The sequence below is a fragment of the Lissotriton helveticus genome, chromosome 8 (assembly GCF_964261635.1).
Source record: "Lissotriton helveticus chromosome 8, aLisHel1.1, whole genome shotgun sequence".
NCBI lineage: Eukaryota > Metazoa > Chordata > Amphibia > Caudata > Salamandridae > Lissotriton > Lissotriton helveticus.
Genome location: NC_136069.1, coordinates 1,628,840,778 through 1,628,866,960, shown reverse-complemented (window position 1 = coordinate 1,628,866,960; position 26,183 = coordinate 1,628,840,778). Strand labels below are relative to the sequence as shown.

The 26,183-nt window shown below is 47.2% G+C and overlaps 1 protein-coding gene across 1 annotated transcript; it reads left to right on the top strand.

Moving 5' to 3' along the window:
• The first annotated feature begins 7 nt into the window (after positions 1–7).
• LOC144773577 (uncharacterized) lies at positions 8–25,624 on the top strand. Its single transcript, XM_078658696.1, has 3 exons — positions 8–133; positions 21,183–24,062; positions 24,398–25,624. The coding sequence occupies exon 2, from the start codon at positions 21,377–21,379 to the stop codon at positions 22,547–22,549; it is 1,173 nt and encodes a 390-aa protein (XP_078514822.1). The 5' UTR covers positions 8–133; positions 21,183–21,376; the 3' UTR covers positions 22,550–24,062; positions 24,398–25,624.
• The last annotated feature ends 559 nt before the right edge of the window (positions 25,625–26,183 follow it).

Sequence of the window (26,183 nt, the reverse complement as noted above, 5' to 3'; positions counted from 1 at the left end):
GTCCTTCTTTGATGTCGGTTAAAGTGTTCTCGTTGTACTTCCGGTCTCTGAAGGCGCGTTCTTCCGGTCTGATCTGAGTCTCGGGCCCGGTGGAGCTGAAAGTATCCGCGGTGCACGTGGTACCGAGTGTGAGGTGAGCGCGCGGGGGGCAGCATGCGGGGTCTGGGGCGGCGGTATTTCAGTTTACAACTTAGCTCACTTCCTATGTCTGAGGTTTTCCCCGTAGCCTCCTTCATAATGTGCGTGCTTCCCAGCGGTCGGTGTGTGTGGGCCTCTCATCCTCGAGAGGATACCGGAAGGGGTCCTCTGTAGACCCCTCCCGGGGTCTGGGTGAGGTATTCACTCGTGGGCCTCGGGCTCTTTCTTGCAGTGACCGCGCTCCTCTCTATGGTCGTGGACTCCTTCCCGGGCCTGGCCTTTCCTCCCTCCCCGTTGTCCTTGCACCGGCTGAGCTCACGGCACGTTCACGTTGCTGCCGTGGGTGTCTACTTTTCAAGCCGCTTGTGAAGTGTCTGCATTTGCAGTTCTCAAGGGTGAAGTAGAATCCAACCGTGCTGGATAGTGAGAGCTGAGCGAGTCCTTTGTGTTACATAATGCAAACTTGGATGGCGTTGCCTTATTTTACCTTTTTATTTCGATTTAACTTGAATGATGCGGGCCTTCGCTCTTCGGATGGCCATATTTGAACGGAAGACGTTACAAACAATGTTTTGTATGGTGTGATTTTGGAGTTTGGCGGATATAGGACTTCACCCTTTTGTCTATTACCACTTTCATGGTTACATTTGTTTTATTGTTGCCTCCATAATAAGCACCCAAAGCATTCTGTCAGCTTGGCATCAACATTCAGCCTCAGCTCACATTGCTGCAACTTTTAAATGAACTCTTAGCCCCCCCACCCCCATATCCAACGGATATCTTGGTTTTAGTACAAAACAAGGCTTCATTCGTGAGTGGGGATCCCAACACAATCACTCCGTCGACTCGGTCAGGTGCAGCAATTTTAAGCATCTAGGGCAAGTCCGTTCCGTAATTTCCTGGGAAAGCAGAGCAATTAACGGACGCCAGGACTCCCTGAATGTGTTCCACTGTTGTCGGAGTGTCGTCGAAAGCCTCTCCATTCCTAGTATATGCCTGATGCGGTGCAACCAGTGTCTGCGTAATGGGAACTTCTCGGTTCCCCATAGAGGTAGAATCGATTAATGTGCTGCCCCTAATGCCAGTGCTATGTTTGCCGCTTTTGGATTTAACCGGATGTTAGTGAGTTAGGAATGCCCAGTATCGCATATGAGGGGAACCTTGATATCTGAGTGTCAAAATTTGTATCTAGTATCTGATAGGATTTCCTCCCAGAACTGGGTTAATTTGGAGCACTCCCACAAGATCCGAACCAGGGTTCCCGACTTCCAAATCTCCTCCAACATCAATCCTTCCGCTCAGGATTCCCTTCTTGCAGCCTGACTGGGGTTAGTTATCTTCATCGCCTTTTCTGCGCTAGATGGATTAGTGGCAGTATACCACGCCCGGTGGTAATGTCTCGCCATGCCGCCTGAGATATTTTCCGCCCCAATTCCCGTCCCCACTGTAGTTAGTCGACCAGGGGGTTTTAGTCCGGTCCCTCCGGATGAAACATTTCTCAAATGTGGTTAGATGACGCGGCGCAGCCTCCCTCACTAACAGCTGCATCAGATAGTGTCGTATCTGGGTGTATCTAAATCGTTCTCCTTCTGATAATGCATATTCAATCTTCAGTGCCTCAAATGATATGGGACCCTCTTCCTTCCAAAGAAATGACCAATTGACCTGCAGCCAGACTTCCACTGTGCACTTAACAAGACTTTATCCACCCCCAGAGCGAAATATCAATTCTCCATCACTGGGGTGAGGGGGGACGGGAACGATAAGCTTCACATGTCGCCACTGTGACCCACACCTTCACCCACACCTTCACGGTGTGACTGCTGATAAGTAGAGGGGTGCCACTCACTTGCCTGATTGAACTCTGCTGCCTGTTGTGTCCAGGACGCTGTGAAGGTCCGTGCAATAAAGACATCTGCCGTGCTGACTGTTGCCTCCCCTGACGAGGACTCGCTGGTGTGAGCGAGCTCTGCAATCGGCAGAGCTAGTCTAGCGCTCCCAGCTAGAGACCCGAGGGTAGAGGCTTGGGCAAATCAACATCAGCAAGCCGGGGGACTGCGAGGACCAGCAATCTCCACGTTGCTCAGCTGGTTCCCTCTTCCCCCGGCGGCCACGCCCACAGACACGCCCACCACCGATAATCACATAAACAACATCACTTCACCCGCGACGCGGGACGCGCGCGGGTCGCAGCCCGGGGCAAAGACCGGGCCGTTTGAGGCCGTGAGAGTCCGGTCCAGGCCCCGGCTCCAAGCACCACATCTTGGAACTCTTTTGCCAGGCCCCTACCACCCTTGTGAAGTTAGTGCCGATTCATCATTACCAACTAAGGACGTAACGCACACCATCTATAGAAAATGAATACAAGGGGAAGTAAGAATAAGAAACTCTAAAAAACCGGGGTAGGTGAAATTTTGCTAGGACCAATGGATGACTTTATTTCTAAAGCAAACACATTCATTGATCAAAGCATCAGCCTGATTGAGGGTAGAGTATCAACTGAACTCGCAATCGCAAGGCGATCCTCAATGGGACTACTAGCAACTGCAAGAACCCCAGAATTACAGTCAGCCCCAACCCAATCTTCAGCAGGTACAAACAGACTTAGCCTCCCAAATAACGTAGACCTCTCAACTCTCTGTAACATTCTCAGAAAATGAGTTAGAAAAAACACCTGAAATTTTTCCCGACCACACCCCGGAAGAAGTAAGGCAAGCTAGAGGGAGGAGGGAGGGAGCCAAAAAGGATAGAGAAAAGGCAGACAATACGACAAACACCAAAGTAGTCGATCATATAGATTTAATTGACTCCACAAATCCGGCAGGTTTAATCGCTGACCCAGCCAATAAACTGATAATGATTCATCCGCCACAGAACATTCAAGATGCTACCAGCATAGAATCACCCCCGCCACTAATAACGGGCAAGGAAAGAGAAGCATCAAGGCTAATAAAGGAGATGGCTTCCCTTCTAGATTCCTATATTCGCCCAATAGAATCCAGACTGCTCAACATCGAGTCCCAATTGACAAAGCTTGTTAGCTGTCCTAAGGCAATATCCACACAAGGACCTCCTAAAACAGGCATAAACATCTTGGCCACACTGCCCTCACAAAAGAAAGCTACAACTCAAGCACGCCCGTCCCCCAACCAGCAACCCACAGTAAAATCACTTGCAACAAAAGCCCCTACAGTATCAAAAGCTACCCCTGTACAGAAACCTACGCTTAAAGTCCTCACAATTCCCCCGCCGACCGATACTGCATTAAATACATCTAATGCAAACACGCCAACCACAAACACACCGGCCCCTAAAACTCCTGCTACTAAAAAAGCAAATCTCCTAAACAACAAAGGGAGCACGAGAGGGCCCATTGATAACAGTATCCCTCTAAATATGCCACCTGAGGCTTGTCCATATGTGGTAGTAATGACGGGGGTTCCAGAACTAACGGGAGAGGGGACGGAACCCAACTGGTCGCTGAAAAACAAAGTCCAGTACTGGCTGAACACAAATCGACCTGTTCCGCCAACCTGGCCAAGCAGGATAACATCAGTCCGTAGGACCTCCTGGGTGGGATATAGGAAAAAAACTATCCAGGGAGATTGTATAGTGATCACCTTCGAGGACCCTAGCATAGCCGAGTATATCTGTTCCTGGGACCATAATAAGGCTACCGGAGGGATCACTACAAGATCCCTCTCTTTTTTCTATCCAAAAAGATACAATAACAACTATTCTAAAGAAATTGATAACATCTGGCGAAAAGCAGTCCCACAACCTTGGGAACTAGACTTCGCTGGGACTACATCATCTCAGCGATATAGTGACCCTGACAATTCTTGGTGGTCAGTAAATCAGAATTATCAACAGCAAGAGGCCCCGTGGCAGACGGTAGGCCCAAAGAATAGAGGCAGAAACTGGGAACAGTGGGATAGACCGCCCTACCGATCATATAGACCCATGCATAGAGAGATCCCACATTGGCAAAACTGGCCAGGCATTCCGACCATGAATCGGTTTAGCAGCCTGGAAATGGTCGATTGACCACGAGTTGAAACTCCGAACCCCTTACAGACCAGCTCGGTCTTAGTCGAAGTTCCCCCAGACCCTATAGAATCTAAAACGGCCGACTCAGAGAAGGAAATTTCACTGCTCTCGTGATATTCTGGAATATTGCCGGCCTCCGAACAAAAATAGAGGATGGTTCTGCTGTCCGATTCCTGGAGGATAGTAAAATCATATGCCTACAGGAGACATGGGCCACGACGCCCCTACATCTTGTAGGATATAGGACATACTTTTCCCCCGCTCTTCCAAGCAGCTCAGGAAGACCTAGAGGGGGGCTGGCAACCTATATAGCCAACACTATAACCGACCTGAAGGTATTACAGATGGATCTTCTCCCAAACTTTCAAATGCTCACATTAATTATAGGGAAAAACCATATATAATAATTTAGAGGATGACATTTTCTTAAACACCCTCTCCATAATTCAAGAAAAAATCATTCACCAAAGACACCTTCACGAGAGAAAGGGCAATCTCCACACAATATGGGGCGGAGACTTCAATTTACACCCCTGCCCGTTGATGAAAAATCAGACCTGTGGAGTGGTGGACGATGACGAGAATTCTCTCGTGCACTTCCACCATTCACGAACGGGGTTGGCTATGAACAAGATCCTCTTAGATCTGGAGCTGCTAATAATAAACCCAATCTTACCACTAGAGAACCAACTAGAACCTACCTATCGAGGAAGGGGGCACAAGACCATAGTTGACTATATAATCACTACAGAAGGGCTAAAAGATCTAAGTAGGAATTTTAATATTGTGGAAAACGTCTTAAGCGACCATTCTGCTTTAAGGTTGAACCTACAGCTGAGTCATTTAAGATCTCTTACCACAACAATAGCAAATACCCTGTCACAAAATAGGATTGAATTGGGAAAAATGAATGGATACACGATAAAGTGGGAAAAAGTGGATCCTAATAAGCTCACCAATACACTAATTAAGAACGCATATAGTAGTATAATGATATGCCTGGACCCTCAAGCAGATGCCAAATCAATCCTGGAAAATTTTAAGATGATTTTAGAGCAAGTAAAAACATTGTTGACCAGAGTAGTCAAACAAAACAAATCCAATTCCGCAGGTTGGTTTAATCATGTTTGTACCAAGGCGCAGACTAATTTAAGAAAGGCACTTGGAAAATCAAGTAGAGACCACCTAGAGATCCAACACCTTCGGCGAGAGTATAATAACGCCAGAAAGACAAGGAAAAAAGAGTTGAAGCTGTCCTTGTGGAAAGCTCTGCATAAAAGCGCGCTCACGAAAGATAGCCAGTCTTTTTGGCGAATAGTTAACATTCCGCAGATCGACGTCGCTATCGATGAGGAAACCTGGGTGAACCATTTCACAAGAATTTTTGAACTAACATCCCCAATAGAAGAATGTCATCCGAATCCTCCCCCGGTAGCATTTCCAATATTGATAGATTTTGAACTACGAGACGTAGAACTGGCACTAATGATGAGCAAGAGCGGCAAAGCACCCGGCCCAGACGGGGTCCCAGTGGACTTATTTAAGCACCTTCCTGACCTTTGGACTCCAATACTCACAAGAGTCTGCTCAGCAACAGCGAAACTTGGACTTCTGGAGTCATGGTCACACTCCATTATGGTCCCTATCTTTAAAAAGGGGGACCACCAAGATACAAAATGCTATCGACCCATTTCGCTGCTTGATTCTCTGGGCAAAGTAGTCGGCAGAGTTGTCCTGGAAAAACTTCAGCAATGGGCAAAAGATAAAAACATCCTTTCGGATCTCCAGTTTGGATTTAGGGAAGGCTTTGGAACAGTGGAACAGGCCCTTAACCGAAGCATGCTAGTTTCAAAATACATTCATGCAAAGCCAGGGACAATCTACATGGTCTATGTGGATTTGTCCTCCGCATTCGACTGCGTGTCGCACGCGAAGCTCTGGTCTCTGTTGGGTACACTTGGGGTTGATCCTCCCCTCCTGGATTTTCTAAGGGAGCTATATGGCGATGCTTCTGCAAGAGTGAGATTTGGAACAAAAGGGGAATTAACTGCACCGTTTAGGGTAGAGCGAAGAGTAAGGCGAGGATGCGTCCTAGCCCCCTTCCTCTTCTCCCTGTATACCAACGGTCTGGAGGAGACCATGTTGAGGGGGGGGGCAGGACTAGCCCAGACTGAAACATCGCCTGATCCCCGCACTGCTCTACGCGGATGACGCAGTTATTTTAGCACGTACTCCTAACAAGCTTCAGAAATCCTTATCCAAGTATGCTGACTTTATGGGTGCTCTGGATTTGCATATAAACGTAAAAAAAACATTTGTCATGGTAGCGGGGGGGTCCGCGAAAAGCCACAAAGTCCATCTATTTAAAAAACCAAAAAATTGAAAAGACCTCACAGTACCCCTATTTGGGCATCATGATAGATGATAGACTAAATTGGAAGGCTGCTGTTGAGGCTAGGAGACACTTATTCAAACGAGCAATCCTAGCACTGATGAACTTCTCAAAAAGACTTGGAAAAAGGCCATCAGTAGAACTGTTGCAGATCTATGCTGCAAAATGTCAAGCCATCGCCCTGTATGGGGCAGGGATTTGGGGACACACTGCCATTGGGTCATTGCAAAAGGAAGAAAATATCTTCATGAGATTTCTTCTGTCCACGCCAAAAGGTTCTTCCATCTACGCCTCGCATATGGAACTGGGAATATCGTATATTGAAGACCTAATTAAGATCCAGCCACTACTACTCTGGAGGCGTGTTTGGCTGTCGGACAAAAACCTGCTGACCAAAAATATTTTACAGGAATCCATGGAATTGGAACATGTACATAAAATAGCATGGCTCTCCTATATCAGACATTTCTTTTTTGATCTGGGTCTACAAAAGTATTATTTCACCCCAGAAAAATTAAATGAAATATCTAAAAAAGATCTGAAACAAATTGCGCTGAGTCATCTAGAGTCTTTGAGACTGACCTTGCTGTCGACAAAAAAATCTGTGACTCATGCGAATGTGATAGTCGGCCCCGAAAATCCAGCTCTATTTGATCTTAGAAATGACAACATATGATAAGATGCTACTAACTAGGTTCAGATTGAATATGTTTTATAGATTAGTGACTTTTCCCGAAAAAAACAATTGGAACTTAAACTTGACCCCTTGCCCCTGTGACGATTTGTCCCAACAGTCAACTATTCACACAATCTTATTTTGTAAATTTTTTTCACCCACACAGAAAAATCTGGATAATCCCTTTATTAAAAAGCTGGGGTTATAGACAGTGTCGTCCAGCTATGTTAGCATTACAGATGCTGGATTCTGAACGTATTTGCTACCACGTACTCCACTTCTTGAAGTGTATTATGAGTCATAGGAATAACCTTTGAAACAGAATAAGAAACTCAGAGGGTTACCACTGTTTTATTACGTACTTAATGTTGTGCAGAACTTGGTCATATGTTTTAACAAATGCGTGTAATAACTGTTTTTATAGAAATACTCATGAAATTTGTATGTTAACTTTTATGGTTTTGCACTGCTAAAAACCGAATAAAGATTATTATTATTATTATTAGAGGCTTGCTGGACAATGGGCATGAGCCAAAAAGGGGACCTTCCATTGTGCCGTCCCTTCAGCGCCCTGTACATGTATAGCCACTCTTTCTGGGACTCTGGCCTAGACCATTCAACTACGTACCTAAGCTGTGCAGCTTGCAAGTAGCGTGTAATACATGGGAATGCCCAAACCACCCTCCTCAGGTGGCCGGCATATAGCGTAATAAGATGTTCTCCCCCAAATAGCATACTCGTGATCCCACGGTCGTCCCAAACCCTCTGTGCGAAAGGCTCCATATAGAACGCAAACGGGAGAGCAGGCACCCTTGCATGCCCCTTCAAAAGCTATAAGTAAGTAGAGACTTAGAGTGCACAAATGCAGAGGCTTCCTGGTGCTGAGAGTAGCAAGTAACGTGTAATGATCCGGGTGTCAAAGCTACATATCCTATAAGGGGAATAGCCAGTTCTTAAGCATTATCTTAAACAGGGGTCCAGTAGGTTGTAGCCTAGTGGTGACAGGTAATTCGTTCCAAAGCTTAGCAGCTCGATAGGAAAGGCTTCTGCCCGGTCATCCCCCACCCTCAGCTGGCCTTTTGGGTTTTAGGGGCCTGGACTAACCCTTTATTGGCAGACCTAGGATTCTGCAGTGGGGAGTGCAGGAAGAGTTTCTGCATGTCAGACGACCCACCGCCTTACAGAGCTTTATGCACCAGGCATAGATCCTTGAATTTGGCGCACTGCTTGACCGGAAGTCAATGAAGCTCCCTAATGCTGCTGGAAATAGGGTAGTATTTGGAATGTTGAGCAGCAATCGTGCTGCTACATTTTGTAGAGATTGAAGCTTTGCAAGTTGGTGCTTGTCAATGCCCAGGAAAAACACATTGCAGTAGTCTATTCTTGAGAATTAGTGCAACTACAACGGATATCTTGAGGAATAAAAGGCAGAATTTTGCGCAGGGTTTTTAGCAGAAAAAAGCAAGAAGATGTCTATAGTTCTGTCCAGCAAAGTTTAGTTGGTCATCAAACATGAAACTTACGTTCCAGGCTTTTACTGAGGGGTCTGGGCAGCGACCAGCTTCTACTGGCCACCATAATTGGTTCCAGAAGGGTGGCCCTTTTCCAAACTCCATGACCTCCTTTGAGGTAGTTATGATGCATCCACCCCATGATGTGCTTCAGACAGTTGTTTCATTTCCCAGCCACAGATTCTACACTTGAAGAAATAGAGGTAACATTCTGAGTGTCGTCGGCATAAGGTACCAACGAAAAACCATGCGCTTTGGTTCGCTTGGCCAGAGGTGTGACATAGATGTTAAACAAGGTCGGCGACAGTTCTGAGCCTTTGGGAACTCCGCAGGGGAGGGAGAACCTTTGAGAATTAAAATTGTCCAAGCACACCCTCTGTTCCCTAGAAATAAGGAACAAGGAGAGTAGGGTTAGGGCTGTCTCTTTAATTCCAATTGCTTTCAGCGCTGCCTTAATACCCAATGGTTATCAGTATCAAACGTCGCTGATAGGTCAAGTAGGATGAGGACAACTCTTCCACCTCCGTTCAGCTGTCTGTGAATCTCCTGCATAATTAAAGCTGACTCAATTGAGTGACGTGGTCGGAAGCTATATTGTGTGGGGTATAAAAGGTCATTGGAGTCGAGATTGCAGGTTAGCTCTTTAATGATTGATTTTTAGGTCTCGCCTGTCGATGCGCATGCGCATCGAGCTTGCGAGCCTATTGCGGCTTAAACAACTTTTAACTGAGAAGCAAGGAATCGTGGCGATTCCTTGCAGTGCCCGTGACTTTTAAGCTCAATGCGCATGTGCATGGAGCTTAAAAGCGCATGCACAGCCGCAATCGCCATCTGTTCCTCTCTCCCGCATTCCTCCGACAGCTTTTGAAGTGAAGCTTAGCTTCACTTCAAAGGCCCGGCTTCTTAACACCCACATGCCGCTCTCACCGCTCCGCCCCCTCCCCTGCCCGCCTTGTGCATTTCTCCTACACCCCCTCCCCACAGCAAGGCCCTCCGTCTCCTGATCTTCACTCATTACACTTTGTGCACTGACACTTCAAGTATTGTACAATACTTTGCAGAATACATGGAAATCGCTACAAAATCTAACCCACCGTGCTAGATGAGATACACTTAACGACCGAATACTGCAAGATAGCTCGGTGAAGTAACGTTCTTACTGCATAATGTTGTGGGCAAATCACCAAACTATTCTTCTGTGGTCATGCCGCTCTCCCCGCTCCGCCCCCTCCCCTGCCCGCCTTGTGCATTTCTCCTACACCCCCTCCCCACAGCAATGCCCTCCGTCTCCTGATCTTCATTCATTACACTTTGTGCACTCCGAGGCTCCATTCCATTTCTCTCGTCATTCACACACAGCTAATGTTAACCCTTAGCTCACTCGGGCACGGTTCTGCACTGAGTGCATTGTTTAACCTCACAATGTAGCAAATAATGAAGAGGCCTCACTGCAGCTTTAAGAACCTTCTGCACGCACGCTCTACAAGCACAGACTTTATTGATAAAAAAACATTTTTCCAGTTTATATTAAATTGCTTCACAAATAATTCAATTTCAAAGTACTCTTTCTCGCCATTATGCTGATAAACGCACTAGTCTACGTAAGCTTTCACCATTTTGTTAGGTAAGGAATCTCTGGTTGTAACTCTGGGGTTAAAAGGAATTATGCAGGAACCATACGTGGAGTTACTGATTTCCGCCTGCAGCCCCTCCAAGTGCCCCAAACCCATAAGTGATGTGGTACGCCAGTCCAGGTTTTTTATTTCTATCCTGGGACTTGTGACCTCTCTTAGCTTACAGATTCCTTCGCTCTTTCTTTTACTCTCCACGTTTCTGCCTCTTTCACTCTCTCTTCCAACTCTCTCACCCCTCTCCATTTACTTACACAAATCTCGCAGATACCCCAAGCAGCAGTGCCCGCACTACCAATCCTTCTGTTATGCCACATCTCTCAGCTTACATATTCCTTCGCTCTTTCTTTTACTCTCCACGTTTCTGCCTCTTTCACTCTCTCTTCCAACTCTCTCACCCCTCTCCATTTACTTACACAAATCTCGCAGATACCCCAAGCAGCAGTGCCCGCACTACCAATCCTTCTGTTATGCCACATCTCTCAGCTTACATATTCCTTCGCTCTTTCTTTTACTCTCCACGTTTCTGCCTCTTTCACTCTCTCTTCCAACTCTCTCCCCCCTCTCCATTTACTTACACAAATCTCGCAGATAGCCCAAGCAGCAGTGCCCGCACTACCAATCCTTCTGTTATGCCACATCTCTCAGCTTACATATTCCTTCGCTCTTTCTTTTACTCTCCACGTTTCTGCCTCTTTCACTCTCTCTTCCAACTCTCTCCCCCCTCTCCATTTACTTACACAAATCTCGCAGATACCCCAAGCAGCAGTGCCCGCACTACCAATCCTTCTGTTATGCCACATCTCTCAGCTTACAGATTTGCACTTTCTTTTCCTCTCAACGATTCTGCCTCTTTCACTCTCTCTTACAACTCTCTCCCCCCTCTCCATTTACTTACACAAATCTCGCAGATACCACAAGCAGCAGTGCCCGCACTACCAAGCCTTCTGTTATGCCACATCTCTCAGCTTACATATTCCTTTGCTCTTTCTTTTACTCTCCACGTTTCTGCCTCTTTCACTCTCTCTTCCAACTCTCTCCCCCCTCTCCATTTACTTACACAAATCTCGCAGATACCCCAAGCAGCAGTGCCCGCACTACCAATCCTTCTGTTATGCCACATCTCTCAGCTTACAGATTCCTTCGCCCTTTCTTTTACTCTCCACGTTTATGCCTCTTTCACTCTCTCTTCCAACTCTCTCCCCCCTCTCCATTTACTTACACAAATCTCGCAGATACCCCAAGCAGCAGTGCCCGCACTACCAATCCTTCTGTTATGCCACATCTCTCAGCTTACAGATTCGCACTTTCTTTTCCTCTCAACGTTTCTGCCTCTTTCACTCTCTCTTCCAACTCTCTCCCCCTCTCCATTTACTTACACAAATCTCGCAGATACCACAAGCAGCAGTGCCCGCACTACCAATCCTTCACACACGCAACGCCACTCACACACGCAACGCCACTCACACACGCAACGCCACTCACACACGCAACGCCACTCACACACGCAACGCCACTCACACACGCAACGCCACTCACACACGCAACGCCACTCACACACGCAACGCCACTCACACACGCAACGCCACTCACACTCGCAACGCCACTCGCAACGCCACTCACACTCGCAACGCCACTCACACTCGCAACGCCACTCACACTCGCAACGCCACTCACACTCGCAACGCCACTCACACTCGCAACGCCACTCACACTCGCAACGCCACTCACACTCGCAACGCCACTCACACTCGCAACGCCACTCACACTCGCAACGCCACTCACACTCGCAACGCCACTCACACTCGCAACGCCACTCACACTCGCAACGCCACTCACACTCGCAACGCCACTCACACTCGCAACGCCACTCACACTCGCAACGCCACTCACACTCGCAACGCCACTCACACTCGCAACGCCACTCACACTCGCAACGCCACTCACACTCGCAACGCCACTCGCAACGCCACTCACACTCGCAACGCCACTCACACTCGCAACGCCACTCACACTCGCAACGCCACTCACACTCGCAACGCCACTCACACTCGCAACGCCACTCACACTCGCAACGCCACTCACACTCGCAACGCCACTCACACTCGCAACGCCACTCACACTCGCAACGCCACTCACACTCGCAACGCCACTCACACTCGCAACGCCACTCACACTCGCAACGCCACTCACACTCGCAACGCCACTCACACTCGCAACGCCACTCACACTCGCAACGCCACTCACACTCGCAACGCCACTCACACTCGCAACGCCACTCACACTCGCAACGCCACTCACCCACGCAACGCCACTCATCCACGCAACGCCACTCTTCCATTTGCAAAAAGAAAAATGTCTAACTATTCTATTGCGAGACCTATTGCATTTCCAATGCTTGTTCTAAAATGTTGGCAGAGTGGTAGGCAGGATATAGGCCAGTTGTTTTTCACTTTGGTGGGATCTAGGGTTGGTTTGTTTAGAATGGGTCTAATGCAGGCTCTCTCTCTTCCAGGAATCCCGGAAAGTCCCTAACCTGATCATATTATTCAGAAGTTGAGCCTATTGGGTAGTAATCTTATCCTAGGCCAGGTGTAATATAGCGGAGAACAGGGGCCTGTCGTGGATCCTGATTTAGTGGATAATAGCAGATCATTTACTTTATACGTGGTTAGAGGTGAGGAACGGGCCAATTGGCAAGGAAGTTTCAGGGATAGAGTCCTCTGTTGGTGTCGTATCGGCGGTGATAGGGGCACTCCCTGCAAGTTCATCGTAGACCAATTGAACTTTGCGCTGAAATAAATTGCCCACTTTATTACAGAAAGCTTGATCTGGTGCAAATTGATTCACCCGCTGCAATTTGGACTGAGCGGTGACTGTCTTAAAAAGCTCTCTAGAAGAGTTTTTAGCCTCCTTGATTTTGCTTGTAAAATAGTTCATTTTAGTGCCTTTAATGGCACCCTTGTATTCATCTAGGGCTATTTTATAGGCAAGTTTACCCTCCGCGCACGCTCAATGCGCCTACATTTAGATTTTATAAGTTTATTTTATTTTTTATTTATTTTAAAGTTTTATTTAGCGCTGGCTAGACCCGGAGGTATCGGAGCGCTTTACATGAGCATCCGATCATAGTTACAGGTTACATCATTACAAAGGTTACACAGTTCTTAGAGTATGGCAACATAGTTACATGTAAGGTTAAGATAAACAATAAGCACAAATACGAAAGGGGAAAAGCAGGCAAGGTGAGAGATTCAGGGGAGGGGGGGTTGGAGCACGGGAAGTAGACATAATGCGGGCGGGAAAGGGGAGGGTGAGACACAGCATGGGAAGAGTGATGGGGGCACAAACCGGTAGACGAGTCAAGGCAACGTCCAAAGTCCAGTAAGCTGTGATCCCAGGGCAGACAAGGGGAGAGATTCAGGGGAGAGAGGATAGGAGCTAGGGAAGAGGCAATAAGGAGAGACGAAAAGAAGTCTGCCTAAAGACCGACTGGGTAGGTGACGACCAAGGAGGGAATTCACGGCCCATCTCCCCTATAGCTAAAACCAGGTAGCTCCATCGGGCATCATACAAAATAGTTCAGTCTCAAGTGGCGAGGGAAGAGGTTCACAGAAAAACAGGGTGGGGACAAAGGGCAGGGGCATGCGAGGGCAGAGGACAGAAGCTGGAAAGAGTAGGAGCGGAGGGGGGGTTGGTGGGAGCGGTAAGGTCAGGAGAGACGCAGGTGTGTTAGTCCGAAGTCCGGCTGGGTAGGTGATAGTCAAAGGAGGGAGCCCAAAGTCAATCTCCCCCATAGCTAACGAGGTAGCTCCATCGGGCATCATACAAAAGTATGCAGGTGGCCCCTCAATTCGTATGCCCCAAGTCCTGCAGTAGAGCTCCAGTCTGCACTCGTGAACCACTCGCGGTGTCATACCATGGATCATACATATGGGTAGTGGCGCGTGCTATAGAGTCTGGACACAGCCTCCAGAGCACCATGCAGCGCGATCATCAGTGCCGTCAGATCCAACAGCAGCGATTTTGGAAAGGAGTATAAAAATAGAACTCTTCACTAGCAGGCAAGGTTTCCACAAATTCCAGTGTGTTTATATCAAATGGCTGGGCATATTAAGGGCGATCATCATCACTGGCATGCATGACCCACGATGGAACTATCTCCTGTCCCCCATTTGCGCCAGAGCCGCCATTTTGATGAAGGGGACCATTATCCTGCTGCTCACAATGAACTCCACACCACTTTCCCCATTCCTTAAGCAGCAAGAGCTCTTTCAGATGCCGCGTCTACACGCCATATATACGTGCGTGGATGTGCCTCTGCCATAGTGTTCACCCGGAGCCAGCCCACATTAGCATCTGTTTTCTTCCACCGCTCAGTGCAGTCGCAGCCTCCAGGAAGTCCGATCCGCTACTTACAGCAGTTCCAAATCCCCGCTGGGCTGAACATCGCAGTCCGCTGCCGTCTGCCCCAGCGCGCCCCGACTCTACTCTCTCCTATGGTGCCGCCATTTTCAGAACGTCTCGCCGGCCGTACCTCCAGGGCAGTCCGCCCACTCTGATATCGTCCCCGCCGGCAGCACCGCCTCTCCGCACCCGCAAGTGTGCGATATACTTCAGCGTCGAAGCGCCCGAGCAGCCGGGTCTTAAGCTTTAAGGCAGCACCGGAGCGCAACAGGATGCCACGACTCCGGCCGCCGCCATCTTACAGCGCTGTGGGCTCTGGACGCCGGACCGGTCTCCGCTATTTCTCTGACCCAGGGAGTCCTGCAGTGTTTTACCTTCCCGCAACTGACCGGCCAGACATTCCGATGGGCATATCTGCAATGGTTGATCGGATCCCCGTCTAGAAACCCGATCGTAAGCTAAGAATGGTTCCTGTCCCGCGGAGCTGTCTCGAGTAGTGTAAATAGTCGGGTCTAGCATAAAAGTTTAAGATCTGAGTTGTACCAGGGGGCTAGAGTTTTATTTCTCCGCTGTTTGTTTATTTTTTCTGGGGCCATCTGATCATTTGCTGATCTATCCAGCTATCAAGATTTTCAGCCGCCTTGTTATTGTCTAGAACTAGCATGGGAGGATTTTTATCGAGTCTCTACTAGATCCTTTTTGTTAATTTTATGCCATGGTCTAAACTTGGCAAGAGGCGCCCTCTTTGACTATGGCACGTTTCTCTCCAGATCGGAGTGTTTGAAGGAAATGCATGGTCTGTCCATGTTAAGGAGTATTTTGACCACTGTAATATTGGAGTTATTAGTAAAAAATACAGTCCATCGTATGACCGGCCTTATGCGTGGGCTCGAAGATGATCTGAGTCAGTCTGAATCTCGACATATCTAGTAGAGTAGAAGTATCTGCGTTATTTTCACATTCAAGGTGAAAGTTGAAAGTTGAAGTAGCCCAGCCTCGTAAAGGTAGGGGAGTCTAGACATGAGTCAATGAAAGTCTTTCGATCTTGACTGAAAGTAGATTTCGGCCCTGACGGCCGGTATAAGAGTAGGCCAGGGAAGGACAAGGTGTAGATAGTTTTAATATCCGAGCTTCTGCCACTTACCCGAATGGTTGCTCTGTCGCGTAGCGACTGAGGACCCAGGAGTAAAACTGGTCCCCGATGTCAAAGTGTTGTAGCACCTCGGCTAAGTATGGCCAATGGACACGATCGAACGCTTTTTCATGGAAAAAAGCATAGTCTTGTGTTGAAAACAAGCAGCCTTCTCTATCAGATGTAGCATTCTCTTGGTATTACCTAAGCTTTGTCTATTAGGAATTAATCCTGATGGATCTGTATTGACCAGTCCCGGCATTAGGGGTGCCAGACCCGGTGACTGTGACTCCGGTGACCAACTTCACGTCAACATTTAAGAGTGAAATGGGACGATATGACCCCCACTGGCGCCTGTCCTTGCATGGTTTCGGAAGAACCATAACCGAAGCCTCCAACATTGAGGGAGGGAGTGTCTCCGGATTTACGATGGAATTAAAAACCCTGGTGAGGAGAAGGGCTAGAGTGACAGTGTTTTTATAAAAGTTGCTGGGAAGCCATCCAGGCCAGGTGCCTAGTGTGTCTCCAGTGTGGAGATCGTTGAGAGAACCACTTTAATCTGGATCAGTTTCTCGAGATCTGCAGCCTGAGCCGTTGTCAAGCGTGCTACTTTTGCCCCTTCTAAATACCCCATATGGGGAGATCCTGCAGCCAGTAAAGCTCCCCAGGGCTCGACCAATCTGAAAAATGGTACTAGTCCTGCAGGTCTAGTACTTTAAAAAACAATTCTCGACCTGATTGTAACCTACTTGACCTCCGTCTCTGAAAGCGGAGCACATGTGACAAGATAACAAGATTTAAAAGTCTCTTTATTGCTCATTTGCTTTGTGAGCAATAAAAAGGACTTTAAATCTTATCTTGTCACATTTGCTCCGTTTTCAAAGACGGAGGACAAAAGTTAGTATGTTTTCCTACTCGCCATAAAGGGCGAGTAGGACCTAAAAATAGCTCGACCTCCTAAAATTTACCTCGCAAATGTGAGCGGTCGAGTGGATTTTTCGAGCCCTGTCTCTATAAAAGGACCTAAATCGGACCGTGATTGCTTCGCACCCCTCAATTAAAGTCCCCTCTGGTGACATTGCATCAACCGCATTGGCCTGGAGCAACCTTTATTTGCGAGCATCCTGACACATTTATTTCCTCACACATAAAAGGAATGTTTAAGACATAGAATCGAATATTCAGCACTGTTTAGATCTAACCCTACCAGTTTTCTAGCCGTGTCTAGCTGCCGCCACACCCTAGGAGCCCCAGTTCGGCGGTGTATGCGCTCGAGTTCCTAAACTTGTTGTTGCCTTTGTGTGTATTTGTCTGCTGCAGCAACTGCAATACATTTCCCCCTTAGAACTGCTTTCATGGCGTCCCAAATCATGGCTAATGGCACGTCGGATGTGTCGTTAACCGATAAGTGGTCTCTGATTTCTCCCTCGATCTGCTTGGTCACCTCTTGTCTGCAAAGTAGTTTCGTGAAACTGCCAGGTGCAGGGTGTCTGTCTAGGCAGCAGGGTGGTAAGGTCCCCACAGAGAGCGAGGTTCTATTTCCATCGAGGGCATAGCCGCATGCACGTCAAAGGAGCCTAAGCAGTAATTCAACCTGGCATAGGATTTACGTGCAAGGGAGTAAAGGTATAGTCCTGTGTCCCTGAATGTGATGCCCTCCATAGGTCTCGCAATCCCATCTCCTGCAACCAATCCCTGGACTGAAAGTACCAACCGACCAATGCCTGTGTATCGAACGATCCAGATCACTGTGGAAAGCTATATTCAAATCTCCCCCTATGACCACCCAGCGGTCCTGGGTAGCCATAATATCCGCCACTGCCCCTGGCAGGAACTGTTCCTGGCCCTCTGGGGGCATAAATGGATCCCAATACCATGGAGTCAAGGTAAATGTGATAGCCCAGGAGACTGCCTCTAATTTCTGCTATTTTCGGACCCAGCTTCCCACGAATGGATCGTGAGAACAGTAGCGACGCTCATGCTGCCTCGTGTGGTAAGGAAGAGAAACACTGCTGGTGAAACGCCCTAGATGTACGTCTGCCAATCTCAGGTTTGGAGACTTGTTTCTTGAAGAAGACGTACGTCTGCCAGTGAGTGTTCCAGATAGGACAGGATAGCCCTCCTCTTAACCGGGTTCTTCAATTCCTTGACATCGGAGGTCAATACCCTCAGACCATTCATAGGTGAGGCCATGGGGGGCTACTGGGACTTTGCTTGCCTGAGGTGGAGTCTCCATCTGCTCCCACTCCCACCCCCTCATTGCAATGCTGTAGGTGCATCGACTGTTTGTATAGGTAATAGCAAAAAAATCGTGGTAGGCACCCATAAACAGTACCCCCAACAAAAACAACTAAACCCCGAAGTCAGGGAAGGAAAGGAGAGATCTATTCCCCGCTTTGTGGTGTAATCTCCATAAGGGGTTTTGGCGAAAGTCCTCCACAGACACCTCAGGTATGTCCCGAAACCCCCTTCCCCATCCAGAATGCAATGTCTCAAGTGGGATAATTAGCCAAAAAGTCTTCTGGGAGCTTCTCGATTGGGGCCTTCCTCTCCAAGGCTATAGCAGCCTGGTCTGTGCCAGTCACTCCCTTCCCTGTGGGTATCTGTAGCCATCTACAGAAATCCTCCCGATTTCTGGGCTCCCTTCTGTGAGTTCGGTTTCTCTTCTCCTTGTAAGTCCATCTCGATCTGTAGTAGCTGGCGTGCCGCAGCCCAAGAGTGAATCTGATATAGTTTGTCTTGCCAGTAAAAGATCAACCGGACGGGGTGCCCCCAGGAGTAGGGCACTTTTTTATCCCGTAAAACTCCCTCCTCTTCTGGAGAGTGGTGGCAGCCACGTCTTGATATAAATGAAGGGTCTGGTCATGAAATGTGATGGACGGTGACATCCGGGCCACTCTCAGGATTCGCTCTTTTAGGGAAAAGCTATGAACTCATGGGGCCTCACCTACCCACTCTATGGGTCTTATCTAATTGGATCTCTGCCGCCGGTGTCCCTACCAGGATCTGAGCAAACGGGGCTGCCACGTAGGCTTTTAGGTCATCTTCCTCTGCTTCCAGTGGGGCTCCCCAGTAATATATTTTGCCGGGAGTGGTTTTCCAGGTAATCCATATTGGATTGCAAGTCAATTTGCTGGTCAGACAGATTATTTCTTGCTGCAATTGTTCAATCTCCTCATCTCGGGACGTCGCTCTACCCTCCACTGCATCTACCCTATCGCCTGTATCTGTGACTTCTTTTCGAACCGCTTGCAGTTCATACACTAGGTCTCCTAACTGTGAGGAGGTCATCTCTTAGAGCTGAGAACGACGACTCCAAATAAGGTTGCGTGACTGGGCCTCCAGCTTCCCCCCCCCCCCCATTGGTGAGGCAGCTTGGCTTGAGCTGGCACGGGGTTCCCCTACATGAGAGCCCGGCGGCTTCGACAACAAGTCCTTAATTGTAGCCCCCTTTTTGACTCTAGCTGACGCCATAGCTCCGACCGCTGTCAATTCCAATCCGGTCCCTCGGTGTAGTCTCCTCCGCTGATCGCGTCTCTGTGGCCCTGAACGAGGACCAATTTGTTTTACCCGGCTGCTCTGTGTAAGTGTCCCCGCAGCCCACACCCAGTTCTTTGCGTGCCGGTAGTTCTGAGTCTCTAGATACAGTGGGACATCCCCGGCGCCATCAAAAGCCCCTGCATCACCTGCCCCGGATGCTCCAGTAGTTCTCTACACCAGTTCTGCTGCTCTGGTGGGGTCAGCAGAGGAGGTCAGGCTGAAGAGACCAGGACACATGTCCTACCTGGTCGCCATCTTGGCCACACCCCCTCTATTACCACTTTTGAGGTTATGTGGGCTTCTATGGGCTTTTTTGTCTAGCCCTTGCTGCTTCTAATCCCGCCCACCCCTTGCCCATGTTGCTTGCAATCCACACACACACTCCTACCCACATTCAGAGATTGAGGAAATGGAAATCCCTAAAATCTACCAGTAGAGTGATGCGCTGTACACACAATCATTTTCGCGGTGTAAGGTCCACCATAACAACAAATGTTGGTTCATGTAATATAAAAGTCCTTCCTGGACAGCCACTTATGGTCACATTCTACCAGAATGAGCTGTTATGCAAAGGTAAATTGTTTGAGGCTGTGATGGGAAAAACCTTTGATGCTCCCTATTGATAGTCGCAAGGCTACCCCCACCACCCATCTATAATCAGACTGCTTCCTCTTATTGTAACAATGTTGACTAAAGAGCTTTCTTAAAAAAAAAATCAGATCTACTGGATCGTTAGGCACTTGTGAATAGTTGTATAACTCTTTGGAAAGGCCTTACAGTGACCTGGGACAGAAGGGGGTGGAGTTGGAGAAGGGACGGTAAGGGCCTAGTGAAGGCTAGAGCTGCAAGGCATTTGAGGTTTGTGGGAAATCAAAATAAGTGAGTTCTAAGATATATTGAGGGTTTAAGTTCACTAAAATTAAGAAAATAATAAAACCCATAGTTTCCTTAAAACAGCTCCCCTCTAATGGCTGCAGCGCGTTGTGTGGATGATTGCAGGATGCAGTGAAGTATAAATAAGAACAGTTGTATTTTTATGGATATTGCCTTCAGAATGGTCCGGCAGTAATCAGACGGACGGTATTGGGTTGGTTCTTGTGAGGCTTCAATCTCTTTCTGATGATTCGGTTGGAGTCTTTATTTAGAGCATCATACTCCTGCTGAGGTCTTGGAGCAGTGCCATTTGCCTCTGGTTCTTTTGCACCCTTTGGAGTGCCTAGTCGAAAGAGGGGGGTTGCGGTGTGATCTATGTGAGCGTGTTGTGTGAGGTGCATGAGTTTTAGTGATTGTCAGCTCTCGGAGTGTTGTAGTACATAAGCATTACAGAGTGAGAGTGGACTCTGCAAGATTGCACGGAGTATCTTTTATTGGTGCAGACAGCACCATACGTGGGCAGTGCCTTTGATGTGATACTAACATGAGCAGCAATGTGCAAACGTTCTTCAGCACCGAGGCACCTCTTGTGAGTAAAAGAACTTCAGGTGATTGATTACCTACACTTTATTTCGGTAGTTATTTCAATACTAGATGACTGAATGATTAACTGGTGTGCACTTTAGTACCTAATTGAACAGATAAAACTAAAAGGCTGCAGACTACTTTTGGCGACTTGAGCTGCATCAAGTTCCTGTTAAGAATTGCTTCATTTTTTCATGTATGATTATCACTTGTAGATTCTGATTATTGCATTTTTTCTTTTAACTAGGATTTTTTCTGAGAGCAGCGAGACCCATAACCAAGCAAGCGGTTTACTGTGAAGACGTCCAAGCACTTGAAGCCCTGCTTTCACTTTGACTTCCCACTGACCTCAGTAAGGAAAGGCTTCCGCTGAGACAACTAAGTGCCTTCTTGTGGTAACATTTGGTGAGGACTTTAGAGTCTGCTCTGCGGGTGCTTGACATGGCGGAGTCTGGGTTTTCTTCCGCCTCAGAGAGCGACGAGGAGCTTGGTCTTGAGGTCTTGTCAGGGTATGTGAAAGCGGTTTACGAGTCAATTAAAGGTAGACTCAGTTCAGCCTCTAATGGGTCCCTTGCACACCCAGAGTCTCAGTCAGAATCAGCAGAGTTAACTGAGCATGGCTTCTTTCATAAGGTAGTTTCCAATGCAGCCAAGGTCCTTGACTTGAAGGCTGCGCCCTATGACTCGATAAAACCACTGAAGCTAGCACGTTTAACTGCACCTACAGACAGGGTACTTCTGCCACTGGACGAAGCTATTGTGAAGCAGTGCCAGGCTATCTGGGAAAAGCCTGCATCGGCCACACCAGTCCACAAGGTAATGGATCGCAAGTACAGAGTCCCAAGGGATTCTTCCATCCATTGCTTCTCTCACCCTCCAGCAGATTCAGATGTCGTGAAAGCAGTAAGCCGGGGGCAAACTTCCATTGCAGCAGAATTTCCACTCTCAGACAGTGAATCAAAGGTCATGGATTCAATCGGGAAAAGGGCATACCACTCCGGAGGCCTGAGCCTTAGGCAAGCCAATATAGCCTTGGTATTGGCGCGCTATAACAAGCACCTCTGGACTCAGGTTTCGGATGCTGTGGAAAGCCTACCCGAAGATGCGAAGGCCAAAGCTCTTGAGCTGCAAAGCGAGGCCCTGGCTGCGGCAGATGTTAGCATTGAGATTGCTAAAGACCAGGCAGATGTGGCCGCCAGAGTCATGGCAGCTGGCATTGTCCTCCGGCGCAGAGCGTGGCTTAGGATTGCAAACTTTCAGTATCCCTTTCAGACTTTGCTAGCCGATCAACCCTTTGATGGCGTCAACCTGTTCAGTCCTTCCACAGAAGAATTAATAAAGAGCCGACATAAGTCCCCTGCTGCAATCCGAGCTGTTGCAGCAAAGTCTCCTGGTTCAAAACCGGCTGCTGCAGCAAAACCCTCCAGTGCAGCTACTGCAGTAAAATCCCCTGGTTCAACCCCAGTCTCTGCAGTAAAATCACCAACTGCAGTGAAAACCCCTGCTGCGACCCCAGCCACTAAAGGGAAAAATCAAAAAATCGGCGCAGGGAGCCCAGCTACATCAGCTCCCCCCCGTAAGAGGAAGCGGCGAAATAATCCTGCACGAGAGTAATGCTCTACCATAGCAGCTTCAGTTTAAAGATATCTCCCCCACCCCCCTCTTTGTCCTATCTTTTTGCTAATGGTTCCACTTCACTAATGAATCACCAGGCTGTTGAGTGCTTCTTTGTGGGAGCCCTCAAACGTCAGTGCAGCCCACTCGCCTTCAGATATACACTCCTCTTTACTGCTTACAAAGTGACCCCTACTCTGTGTTCCACTGGAGTAGAGTTTGATTTTACTTGACAAGCTGGTATAAAAAGCTCATTGCTCTGGCTTATGGTGGTGTTTTGACCTTTGTTTTCCAGATATGTTCTTTAATGCAACCCACAAAATGTACAGAAACTAAACTAAGCAGAAGAAAACGCCTTTTGGGCTTGTTTATTAGTGACCTGGAACCAGACTTCTCTCAAACCTTCATGGACAACTATACCATAAATTTGTTAGAAAGCTTCCGTTGGAGCAAATGGCAAGACTTTTGTTGCCCTGTTTGTATCCGTTGGCTCCATGGCCACATTGGTGCCCTGCCATCGTTTACTGTGAAGAACTGGTTTTCTGCAGCGTGGTGGTGTCATAAGTGAGTGATGAGATCCCGGCATGTACCTTTTTAAGTTATTTTTTTGCAGGTGAATGCTCGTGAGATCATTACCTCTTAAAAAAATATTTAATCTTCCTTCCATTGTCGTTTATCTGGGCAGCTGAAGATTAAATGAAGGTACATTTCATATTCGTTTGAGTATCGCTTCACTTGAACGTCAGTGAAAGACATTTGGTGTGTTCCTTTTGGCTTTTTGTTCCCCCTCTGCCATTTCACTTTTATGGACAATAGGGCTCCTTGGTTAAGGACTCCACTTACTTCTATGTACATTTATTTTGGTATTGCTGGCCAAATAGTTGTCCCTGTTATGTAGATACTTTTATACATTTTTTAACTTGATTTCTGGTGGGTGTATAACTGTTGGTTTTTTTTCTTCGGACGTAGCAAGGCTTCTTTTTTTATTTGTTTGTAGTCCCTGCCTGCTAGTCTTTTGAATTGGGGACCTTCTCATACTGGCTCTACCAACAGTATTTAAGACCTAATGGTCCGCGGAAAAATGAATTGTGACTTTCAAACAGTTTTATCCCTGCGTTGGTACATTTGCTGCCCTTATTCCTGCAATCACTTCATATACGCGTGTTGTCGGCCTGTATTCTGCCCACTTAAATTGTGAGTGATAGCGGGAGCGCCCCTTAATTGATGCTAGTATTAGGATTCCATGTGGTACATGTTCTTTTGGAGTCACCATCCTTTCAGCAGATTCTAGACGTCCTCATCAACTGTTGGTGGTATGAATAACCACGCGCTGTGATCAAGCAGCTGCTGTGCTTTTCACAATCTAATCCTATCTTAGAAGAAATAAAGCACTTTGAGATGCTGGACCCTTAAACTGATCTTGAAGGCTGTGTATAATAGATGTCTGACGTTCCTCCAGTTACCCGGAAACTTGTGGCAGCGATGTTTGGTGAAAAAGCGGTCATACCTGCAGGTAAAGACACTCATTATTTTATTAGTGTTCTGGGCGTGTTGGCATGAATTCATTATAGGGACCATATAAGACATTAGAAATGATTACAAGTGTAAAATAAAACCTGTTAAATCGTGTGATTTAACTGAAAGGTATTCTACCATGATAAATGAGCCTTTTAAAATTCGTGCATGAAGTGATATATAACTGTTGATTTAGTCCACTAAGTAGGTCAGTAAAATCAACGTATTCTTGTCACTGCTGTCTTGTATTTCACATCCAAACAAAAGTGCACAATGTTTAACTTTCCTCTGTTGCCTTTGTTTAATTTACTTTTTTATTTATTTTTTCTGCAGCACGAAGATGGATAACACAAGTGAATATGTGCAAACTGTAAGCAAGTGCCAATCCTCTTTTGGTTCTGGGACTGCCACTGGCCAGTCTTATGGTTTAAAGGCACTAAATGAGAAACTCCATGTGGTGTTGCCCTCTTGTCAGACACTGTTGTGCTTGCAAGCATGTTCATCTCAATAACAGCCCGATGAGAAATACCCGCACGTTACTACAACGACAACATCTTGTGGGCAGTGAAACTGAGCATTCTGGCATGTGTACTGGATCGAAATATCTACGCCTACCCTGCTTGAAACTGTAGTTATTTTCTGTCTGCAAGCTTCTAAGAAAATGAACCACAAGACCTCAACCCAAGGGGACAGAATGTGTATACAGGAAATGAGCCAAATATATTTGCAAAATGGCGGATTTGAGCAAGAGGGCACAGTGGATTTTAAGGACAAATGTATCTCTGACTTGGAATATGAGACCGTTTTCTGATGAACTACTGTTCTGCATCGCAATTCAATCTGGAATGTCCTGAGTAAGAGGAGACTTTGTTGATGGTCGTTTGCCTTTGCTTGAAAATGCTAGACGGATTGGCATCGGCCATCTGTGCTCTTGAGCTTGATCAATCACCCCAAGCAATGTATCTGTGTATTTATGCAGTGCAAAGGTCGGATTACATCCATCTTCTGAGTCTCTGATTTGATGGTTTGTGGGATTGTACCTACCAGCATATGCAGAACACCCTGCAACAGACCGTACCATTTGCAAGGGTTTGGTCCTGTGCACTGTTATCCTCCCAAAACACCCATTTTCCAATGAATTGATTTATGGAATTTTGGCTTGTTCTTTGGGAATTCATGAAGTAGAGCGTGAGATGCTTTATGCACAGTTTCCCTCAGTTACCCTGGAGGTCAGGCCTAGTCTAGCTACATTGATGATACATCTCGGAGGTACATGCATCACTTGTCCCCCAGTAAAATATTATCAAACTAATGCTTTCACCCCAACTTAGTCAGTCTGGTGTTTTTGACTCTTAAGACAAAGTTGAGCCAGCTGTTGCTGTAAATGTATGCTATACTGGAGCAGCTTCTATATTTTATCTGACCGTTGGACATTTTCCAGATTTTGTTGTTTCCCTTTTTGATTGGTTTTGAAATGTTGCACTGTTGAATTGACAAATGCATATATAAATACATTACATGGTTTCCCCACCAGAAAGATTAAACTTAAAGTGAAACTTTTCTGTTGGCTTTTTTTGTGAACTCAAATCACCCCCTTGCCATGAATATTCAGAGCCTGCGTGGTTTCTTTAGTTTTGAAGTGGTTCCCGCAATACTAAAACATTTGAAATCTCCCTGTACGTGGACTGTGCAATGTGGGTATCCTTTGATAATGAAGAATGTACACTTTTACCTGTGAGTTCTGTGTTTGGGGGTCCTATTGTTTGTACCAGCCCCCTTATAAAACCTTTGAGACAGGTGCCTACAGTGAAGTGCAGGAAAATACAGTCAAACTTCACTTAAGGTCTCTGAGTGACCCTTTGGAAAATTAATTCGATTAAACCTGCAAGCAGTCATTGATTCCTAGGTCCGAGAACGTAACCTAGCCTTCTCCATAGCATTCAGCGTTCTCATTCATCCTTCCAAAGCTAACCTTTGAGCCCAGTAGTAGTGCATATGGGAGGTAATGAATATGGAAACATTGTTGGGTTTTGCTTCCTCGCTCTCCAACAATTTGCTGATCCAATGCCTACTTCCTGGGTTGTCGGCTATAGGCCTCCATGTTTAGAGCACCTGTGGC